We start from the raw sequence: 10,099 nt of genomic DNA on the forward strand, positions 1-10,099 counted from the left end.
ACAAGAATGAAATTTCCTCATGTATCCACATATGTTTCAAATCTTTTGAAAAGATTATACCCTAAATATTATTTAAATATTTTAAAAAACAGAATAATCAACATGAAATTCTCCTCTGAATTCTCCCTCTCAGTCCCCAGAGCTCCTAGCTAAGACAATCTGTTTCTGTAAATACAAGTCACATGGTGATATGTGCTACTAGCCTTTAGTCCTGTCATTATCTAGCTATATTTTCCTTCTAGAGCCCCTTTTATTTTTTGACCACACCACGTGGCATGTGGGATCTTAATTCCCTGACCAGGGATGGAACCCACACCCCCTGCATTTGAAATTTGAAGTCTTAACCACTGGACCACCAGAGAAGTCTGCTAGGGTCTCTTTTAGATTAATTGCCCATTCCTGGCATCTCTACTGTGCCACTGGTGTTTTCTGACTAATTTCCCTAAAACTTCCCCTTGACCTGCACCTGCAGGATTGGTTTCTCATGATACTTTATAGGGATGAAGGGACTGAAAGGACAGGAGGGAAGGAAGCAAAACAAGATTGGATGGAGGCAGAGGGCTTGTGGGAAATGAAGATGAAAAATGAACAGGGAGAAACATAATTGCAAGCAAAAGGATTTGAGAAGCAAAGATGGAGATATTCCATGTATGCTCAGTCGTGTCCAACTCTTTGTGACCCCATGGACTGTAGCCCAACAGGCTCCTCTCATCCGCAGTGTTCCTGACTTTGATCGGGTCCTTTACTTTCCCTGGGCCTGAACTTGACAGAGGCCCAAAATAATGGTCATATTCTTTCACCTCTAATGTTCTCTGATTTGGAATGAACAGAAAGACCGTCTCACTGCTGACCCTGAAGAAACACAACAAATTCCACCATCACTTCTACCTATAGCAAATAACAGAGCTAGTCGCAAAACAGAGCTAGTTGTTTACTCCCCGGAATTCCTGTGCCTCTGGCCTTTTCCCATCTGAACACTCATCTTAAGTCACATCAAGGGATAATTCTGAGGGATAATTCTGTGTGACGTCATCCCTGGGTGGAATGCATCAGCTGGTTCAGCATCATAAAGGATGAGGAAGTACACAGGTTCCCAGCACTCAGGAACAAAAGGTTTCTTTAACAATTGGGAGATTTCCTTTCCTTTGGAATTTGTCTTGTCTTTTTTATTCCAAAGTGGGAATCTCTTTGCTACTTAAAAATGTATCACACTGGGTTGGCCAAAAAGTTTGTTTGTTTCCATATGCTGTTAAGGAAAAACTCAAATGGACATTTTGACCAACCCAATATATATAATATATCATGTTGTAAAGGTTTAAACAATACAGAATGTCATTATCACTCTTTGACATCATTCCCATAACTTTATTCTTTAAAAGGAACAGGGTTTCCCTGGTGTCTCAGAAGTAAAGAATCTACCTGCCACTGCAGGAGACACAGGTTCGATCCCTGCTCCGGGCTCCTCTCTTCATGGGATTTCCTAGGCAAGAATACTGGAGTGGGTTACCATTTCCTTTTCTAGGGGATCTCACGGACCCAAGGAATGAACTCACATCTCCTGCACTGGCAGGTGGATTCTTTTCCACTATACCACCAGGGAAGCCTGACATTCAGTTCAGTTCAGTTCAGTTCAGTCGCTCAATCATGTCCGACTCTTTGCAACCCCATGAATTGCAGCATGCAAGGCCTCCCTGTCCATCACCAACTCCCGGAGTTCACTCAAACTCACGTCCATCGAGTCGGTGATGCCATCCAGCCGTCTCATCCTCTGTCGTCCCCTTCTCCTCCTGCCCCCAATCCCTCCCAGCATCAGAGTCTTTTCCAATGAGTCAACTCTTCGCATGAGGTGGCCAAAGTACTGGGTTTTCAGTTTTAGCATCATTCCTTCCAAAGAACACCCAGGACTGATCTCTTTTAGAATGGACTGGTTGGATCTCCTTGCAGTCCAAGGGACTCTCAAGAGTCTTCTCCAACGCCACAGTTCAAAAGCATCAATTCTTCAGCACTCAGCTTTCTTCACAGTCCAACTCTCACATCCATACATGACTACTGGAAAAACCATAGCCTTGACTAGCCTGATATTACAGATATATAATAGCAGAAAATAAGAAGAGTTTCCCTCACTCATATTCCTCCCTTAGAAACAATAATTTGGACAAAAAGTGCCTTTGTGGGAGCTTTGAGATCTAGGTAAGAGATTATGAGACCCCAGTGGAGTCAAGTCCTAAGAGGGCTATTTTGAGAAGATAAGGCTGTGCCCAGCTGGCAGACTTGCAGGAGTCCAGCTTATCCAGGACTTGGAGTCCTGGATACAGGCCTGGAAACAGCCCTGTGGATTCAGCTACAGCCCTTCTTGGCCTTGATTCTGTCACCAACAACATCTGTCAAGAAACCCAGCATTAGTCAGGCCCACTTGTGCCCTAGATAATGAGCACATCAACCTCAGCCCTGGCTGTGGATGCTGAACTGGCCCATGGCCCAATCCTAGGCCCTCTTAGCTGCCAGTTCTGCCCACCCAGGGACGAGGCAGCTGATGCCCATCCATGCCCCTAAGACACACGGTCCAACCTTGGTCCAACTGCAGACGCTGACACAGTCTTGTAACTTGGCCCAGCACCTTGTAGGCATAGGTCAAGAACACACCTGCTTGTCCAGGGACCCGTCAGAAAACACAGTATTCTGTGCCCTCAGAGGCAGGCCGATTGACTTCTGTCTGACTGCAGATCTTGAAGTGACCCCATAACCCAGCTTCTACTCCTTAAAACCACAGGCTGGGAATACTTCCGCCAACCCAGGGACCTGGAGGAAGACACCTTCCCAGATGTAGTCCACCCAAACTGGGTCTGATGGATCTTTTTTTAAAAATAATATTTATTTTTGCTATTTATTTATTTATTTGGCTTCCCCAGGTTTTAGTGGCATTCAGGATCTTTAGTCGTGGCACGTGGACACTTAATTCTAGCATGTGAGATCATTCTCTTACCAGGGATCAGACCCAAACCCCTGCACTGGGTGCGTGGAGCCTTACCTACTGGACCACCAGGGAAATCCCCATCTGCCAGACCTTGAAGAGGCCCTATAACCAACACCTTGGCAGTCTATTACAATCAGCCTCAGGCACCCTTGCCTGGATGTTAAATTCTGAATCATGACAAGTGATCCCATGTCAATGAACTCTCCCTGTTCAGCCTTATGCTCTACCCCACTCCTTGGGCCCTCATGATCCACTCCCACACTGCTCCTCTATAAACTGGAGGAAATCCAGTTCCTACCAGGATATATTGGCCAGTATATTCATTTCCTGTTGCTGCTATAACAAAGTGCCACAAATCTAGTGACTTAAAATAACAGAAATGTATCTTCTCAGGGTCCTGGAGACCAAAAGTCAAAAATGAGTCCTACAGGGCTAACGTCATGATGTCAGCACGAAGAGTTCTTTTGGGAGGCTCCAGGGGAAATCTATTCCATGTCTTCTCCAGTTTCAGGTGGCTTCCGGCATTCCTTGGCTTATGGCCACATCACTCCAGTCTCCATGCCTATCATCACATTGTCTTTTTCTTTTTTTGGCCACGGCCTGTGGCATGTGGGCTCTTAGTTCCCTGACCAGGATTCAAACCTGCACCCCCTGCAATGGAATCTCGGCATCTTAACCACTGGACTGCCAGGGAAGTCCCCACATTGCCTGTTTCATTTCTGTAGTCAAATATCTCTCCACCTCTCTCTTAAAAGACTCTTATGATTACACATCACATAAGGCCCACTTGGATAATCCACGATAATCTCCCCAGATGAAGACCCTTAACAATCACATTTACAAAGTCCCTTTTACATGATTTAAAGTCGATTTCAGCGATTAGTACCTGCATATCTTTGGGGCCCTACCACAGCCAGGTATGGGAATTATTGTTAATGAATAAGTTGTTTCTTTTTGGACATAAATGATATTTCCTTTCTCGGAGTATGCTGAGACCTAACCAGGAGTCCTTCAAGCTCAACATATGTCTTTTTTTTTTTTCAAGTGAGTCAAACTTAAAAAACATAATTTTATTTATTTATTTTTGACTGTGCTGAGTCTTCATTACTGTGCACAGGCTTTCTCTAGTTGCGGTGAGTGAGAGCTATTCTCTTACTGCAGTGAGCAGGTATCTCCTTGCTGTGGCTTATCTTATGGAGCAGCGGCTCTAGGGCATGAAGTCTTCAGTAGCTGCAATGCATGGGCTCAGTAGTTGTGGCTCCCGGGCTCTAGAGTACAGGTGCAGTAATTGCGGCACACAGGCTCAGTTGCTCCTCGGCATGTGGGATCTTCCCCAACCAGGGACTGAACCCATGTTCCCTGCATTGGCGAGCAGATTCTTTACCTCTGAACTACCAGGGAAGTCCCTCAACATACCTCTTTTACCAGCACTTCCAGAATCATTACAGGATCCCCAAGACACAGTCCCAGAGGCCCCACTAATGAGGCTCTGAGGGAGGAAGCCCCACATTCTTGAGGACTCATTAGGAAACTGGATTTGAAGAAAGCTTCTCCCTCTTCCTCTCTGCTGGGGCTTCCTCCACATCCCCAGGTCCACAGCAAGTCTGGAAATTAGCTGCTCTCTGCTCATAGGCCCTGCTTGGGGCTGACATCTGAGAAAGAAAACTGCTCCCTCAGGAAACCCATATCTAGTCTCAATTACACCTCTAACTTCCTGGGTGACTTGGAGAATATGGACAAGTCCTGCAGACCTCAGCAACCCCACCATTAGTGGACTATGTATCACTTGACCTAATGACCTGCCATAAAGCCAAGGCTAGAGGTAACTTTTTTTTCCTCAAGGAAAGTCTAAATACAAGAAGGTATGAGGCACTGCTACTATATTTATGAAGAGCTTGAGTTGTTTATGAAACAACTTGTCTCTCTCCCCCATTTGTCTCTGCTTTCCTGGGAGGGCTAATTTCTGAGGCCGCCGGGAGATACCATTGAGAAGACAGTCCTATAATTTCTTTCATTTTCTTGTACAAAGCCCCTTCCTGGATTTCTGGGTGGATAGGTCTGCAGAGCTCCTCATCTTCTCCTGAAAATACTCTGGTGTCTATGCCTGTGCCAGGGTGAGTACTCATAGTCCTCACTCTGTAAGAGTCCTCACTTTGTAAGAGCAGGTTCTTCCTCTGCTTTTACAAAACAGAAAGGGGCTTCTGCTGCCATCAGCTCAAACTGATTTTATACTTGGTGCAACTGATGCCCCTGAAGCAGGGAGCCTTTTTAGAAGATCTGGGACTGTTACCCAAAGGTCTTGGCTCTTTTTCTGGGCCCTTTTGTCCATGTCTCCTTCTTTTGGATGAAGCCTGCTCTCTGCAATGCTTGTGCTGTGCTTAGTCGCTCGTCCTGCTCTTTGTGACCCCATAGACTATGGCTTGCCAGGCTCCTCTGTCCATGGGGAGTCTCCAGGCAAGAATACTGGAGTGGGTTGCCGTTCCCTCCTCCAGGGGATCTTCCCAACCCAGGGATTAAACCCAGGTCTCTCGCATTGTGGGCAGATTCTTTACTATCTGAGCCACCAGGGAAGCCCAAGCATACTGGAATAAGTAGCCTATCCCTTCTCTACGGGATCTTCCCAACCCAGGAGTCCAATTGGGATCTCTTGCATTGCAGGCAGATTCTTTCCCAGCTGAGCTACCACGGAAGCCCCTGCTTAATACTTACCCCTCTTAGGAGTAAGTATTAAGGGGATTCACTGAGTCCAGTTTGCTGCCCAGGACCCACTTCATCAGGTAGTTAGAAACTTGACTCCAGTCAGAGGCCTTGCTGAACTGTTTCATCACTGGAATCTTGGAGGAGTTGGGTGGAATTCCAGAGTAGGAGTTTGTCATGGCTCAGTAGGGAGAAACCGGGGCTCATTATGAAGCGCTGAGAGCGGTAATCCTCAGTGATGGGCATGATACCCATCAGGCACTCTAGATGTCTCTGGAAGATCTGAGTTCATCCCAGAATCCCACTGGCTTCAAACAAGCTGCATCTCCAGCCAACCAAGGTTTGTCAGCAGCTGTTTTGTTGCTCTTCTATCCCTGGCCATAACTTGCTTGTCTGTAAGGTATACCTCTCCTAAGGGCCTTATTATTATGAGTGGTTTACATGACAAGGAACATGTCATCATAAATTTCTATCTGCTTGTCCCATCAAAACCAAAGAAATCAGTAGTCCTTGCAGCAGCCTTGCACATGCACCTGCCCCTGTTACTTCCTTAAAGTATACTAATCCATAAAATTCTTGCCTGGAGAACCCCATGGACAGAGGAGCCTGGAGGGCTGCAGTCCATGGGGTTGCAAAGAGTCGGATACAACTAAGCAACTAAGCATTGTGAAGTCATGAAGTCGCTCAGTCATGTCCGACTCTTCGTGACCCCATGGACTGTAGCCCACCAGGCTCCTCCATCCATGGAATTTTCTAGGCAAGAGTACTGGAGTGGGTTGCCATTTCCTTCTCCAGCAACTAAGCATGCACACACATAAAATTCTATCCCAGATTCCAATACAACCAGAGACTCTTCCATGACAACTCTAGCTCATACTGATGTTTTCTTTCTCTGAAATCCTATGAACACTTGACTCATCCATTTATTTATTTAAAAATATTGAGTATATACTATAAGGGAAGTATTGTGCTAAGTACTGTTACTGCAAAACTGAGTCAAACATGTATTAATATTTTTGTCCTCAAGTAGCTTACAGAGAAGTAGGGGAGATGTACTCTATAGAAAAATAACTTAGCTAGAAGGGAAACTGTAATAAGTTCAATAAAATAATGTGTAGTGGAAGTTTAGAAGAGACAGAGCTCCTTTTGAGATGGAGAAGTTTCCAGGGAGGATTCATTCAGAAATGAGCATTGGAGTCAACTCTTGGAATACCTGGGCATGTGGAGTTGGAAGGAAGTCGTCGCTGGTACAGAAAACAACATGAGAAAGGAGGTTAGAAAACCACAGGGTTACAATCAATGTTTGGGTCAAAATGGACTCCAAAGCAAAAACAGAGAGCAGGTCATTGCTCCTTAATATAATATATGAAAAGAACTACTCTCCATCCAGGGATTTGCCTATCTGAATTTATCAATTATCAATTCATCAATGATGATCAGGCCTGAAGATGATCCCCATATCTCACCGATCATGTGATCTCAGAATTTTAAGGATATCTTAGAGATCACCATATCCAATTTTCACCCAAGCTCAGGCTCTCATCACTGTGTCCCTTCTGTTCTGACTTCCCAGCCTCTGATCCAGTGCGTTCTATGCAGGGAAACAATGTTACTCTTAGGGAAGCCCTGGCTCTGCTTATTCCATGGGCAATAGAGAGTCATGGATTTTTTTTTTTTAATCAAGAGTTTATTATAAGATCTGAAAGACTTAGCTCAATCTGGTTCTCTATTATGCACGTGAATAATAGGTACAGTATTCTTGCTTGGGAAATCCCACGGACAGAGGAGCCTCAGTTCAGTTCAGTTGCTCAGTCATGTCCGACTCTTTGTGACCCCATGAATCACAGCACGCCAGGCCTCCCTGTCCATCACCAACTCCTGGAGTCCACTCAGACTCACATCCATCAAGTCAGTGATGCCATCCAGCAATCTCATCCTCTGTCATCCCCTTCTCCTCCTGACCCCAATCCCTCCCAGCATCAGAGTCTCTTCCAATGAGTCAACTCTTCACATGAGGTGGCCAAAGTACTGGAGTTTCAGCTTTAGCATCATTCCTTCCAAAGAAATCCCAGGGCTGATCTCCTTCAGAAAGGACTGGTTGGATCTCTTTGCAGTCCAAGGGACTCTCAAGAGTCTTCTCCAACACCATAGTTCAAAAGCATCAATTCTTTGGCACTCAGCCTTCTTCACAGTCCAACTCTCACATCCACACATGACCACTGGAAAAACCATAGCCTTGACTAGGTGGACCTTAGTCGGCAAAGTAATGTCTCTGCTTTTGAATATACTATCTAGGTTGGTCATAACTTTCCTTCCAAGGAGTAAGCGTCTTTTAATTTCATGGCTGCAATCACCATGTGCAGTGATTTTGGAGCCCAGAAAAGTAAAGTCTGACACTGTTTCCACTGTTTCCCCATCTATTTCCCATGAAGTGATGGGACCGGATGCCATGATCTTCATTTTCTGAATGTTGAGCTTTAAGCCAACTTTTTCACTCTCCTCTTTCACTTGGGCGGGCTACAATTCAAGAGGTCACAAAGAGTTGGACACTACAGAGCCTGCACACATGCCGTTAGAGCTACTGGTCAGTCTACCATGCCTGAAACAAGGGCAAGTGGAAGATGCAACTTGCTGTGCAGAAAACTAACTGCATCTAGTAGCAACCAATCCACAGGTCATACTTAAAATTTTGATTCCAGAAGCAAGTAGACGATACTATGAAAACAAATTATTTTAAAATAAGCCATTATTCAAAGTCTCGTGTAAGGGCTTAATCAGAAACAATACTAGCAAATAATACTAGCAATTTATTGACATAAAGATTTTTTATTTTATTCTTCGGACTATGTCCCCCACTTTGGAGAAAGGGCTGGAGTTCCTGATAGCCACAGTCACGGGTATCTTCTTTCTGACTCTTGCCATACCTTGGCTTGATCGTCATTGTTTCTAGGAGTCTTGGAACCTAGGTTGTGTTTTCAAATGCTTTCTAGATATTTCTCTCCAAATACCATTAATTTTTCCATTTTGAAATCTGTTTGTTGGTTTGGGCTGATCCCTCAGGGTAAATTGGGGGATTTACATTTTAGTCTCACTGTATTCAAAGAGGAAGTTTGCTTTTATCTGAATTCATTTTCCCAAGTATTCTAACATTTTTCAACTGGGAGAAGATGGGAGGGACAAAGTTCTGGTGGTTTGGGGCATCTCAGCCAAGAGTAGGGTTAAGATATGGAGGGATGAATGGAGTCAGTGAGTGAGGTGTAAGTGACCCTGGGGAGTGGGAAAACCATCACCTGGACAGCTAGAAACTTACCATGGGGCTCTGAACATATGTGGTTTAAAATATTTATGTTGAAAAAGTACTTAAGTAGATTGAAACTTCCACTCTTGTAACATTTCCTTACACAGACTCATGCAACCAGAAGCTAGAACCAACAGGACAGCTGTAACTGAATTTATTTTACTGGGCTTAGTGGAAACAGAAAACCTACAGCCTATGGTCTTCGTACTCTTCCTCCTTGCCTACATGGTCACTGTCGGGGGCAACCTCAGCATCCTGGCAGCCATCTTGGTGGAACCCAAACTCCACACCCCCATGTACTTCTTCCTGGGGAATCTATCGGCGCTGGACATTGGGTGCATCACCGTCACTGTTCCTGCCATGTTGAGTCGTCCCCTGTCCCACAAGCGCACAGTTCCCTATGCAGCCTGCCTCTCCCAGCTCTTCTTCTTCCACCTTCTGGCTGGGATGGACTGCTTCCTGTTGACAGCCATGGCCTATGATCGATTCTTGGCCATCTGCCAACCTCTCACCTACAGCACTCGCATGAGCCAGACGGTTCAGAGGATACTAGTGGTTGTGTCCTGGGCTTGTGCCATCACCAATGCACTGACCCACACAATTGCCTTAACCACCCTTAACTTCTGTGGTCCCAACGAGGTCAATCACTTCTACTGTGACCTCCCACAGCTCTTCCAGCTCTCCTGCTCCAGCACCCAGCTCAACGAGCTGCTGCTCTTTGGCGTGGGTTTCATAATGGCAGGTACACCTGTGGTTCTCATCATCATCTCCTACATCCATGTGGCTGCTGCAGTTCTACGAATTCACTCAGCGGAGGGCAGGAAGAAAGCCTTCTCCACGTGTGGCTCCCACCTCACTGTGGTCTGCCTCTTCTATGGGACCGGTATCTTCAACTACATGCGCCTGGGTTCAGAGGAGGCTTCAGACAAGGATAAGGGAGTTGGAGTTTTCAACACAGTTATCAATCCCATGCTGAACCCACTTATCTACAGCCTTAGAAACCCTGACGTTCAGGGTGCCCTGTGGCGGGTACTTGTAGGAAGGTGGTCACTGACATGAGGGGTGGTAGGGTCCCTCCTTTCCAGCCTTTTCTGGATTGGGGGAAATTTTCCATGAGGGCAGTAACCTGG

The 10,099-nt window shown here is 45.6% G+C and overlaps 1 protein-coding gene across 1 annotated transcript; it reads left to right on the top strand.

The window, feature by feature from the left end:
- The first annotated feature begins 9,068 nt into the window (after positions 1 to 9,068).
- LOC120866193 (olfactory receptor 3A2) lies at positions 9,069 to 10,099 on the top strand. The gene has a single exon (XM_040243752.1). The coding sequence runs from the start codon at positions 9,081 to 9,083 to the stop codon at positions 10,026 to 10,028; it is 948 nt and encodes a 315-aa protein (XP_040099686.1). The 5' UTR covers positions 9,069 to 9,080; the 3' UTR covers positions 10,029 to 10,099.

Source organism: Oryx dammah, unplaced genomic scaffold, assembly GCF_014754425.2.
Source record: "Oryx dammah isolate SB20612 unplaced genomic scaffold, SCBI_Odam_1.1 HiC_scaffold_8, whole genome shotgun sequence".
In the NCBI taxonomy this organism is placed as follows: Eukaryota; Metazoa; Chordata; class Mammalia; order Artiodactyla; family Bovidae; genus Oryx; species Oryx dammah.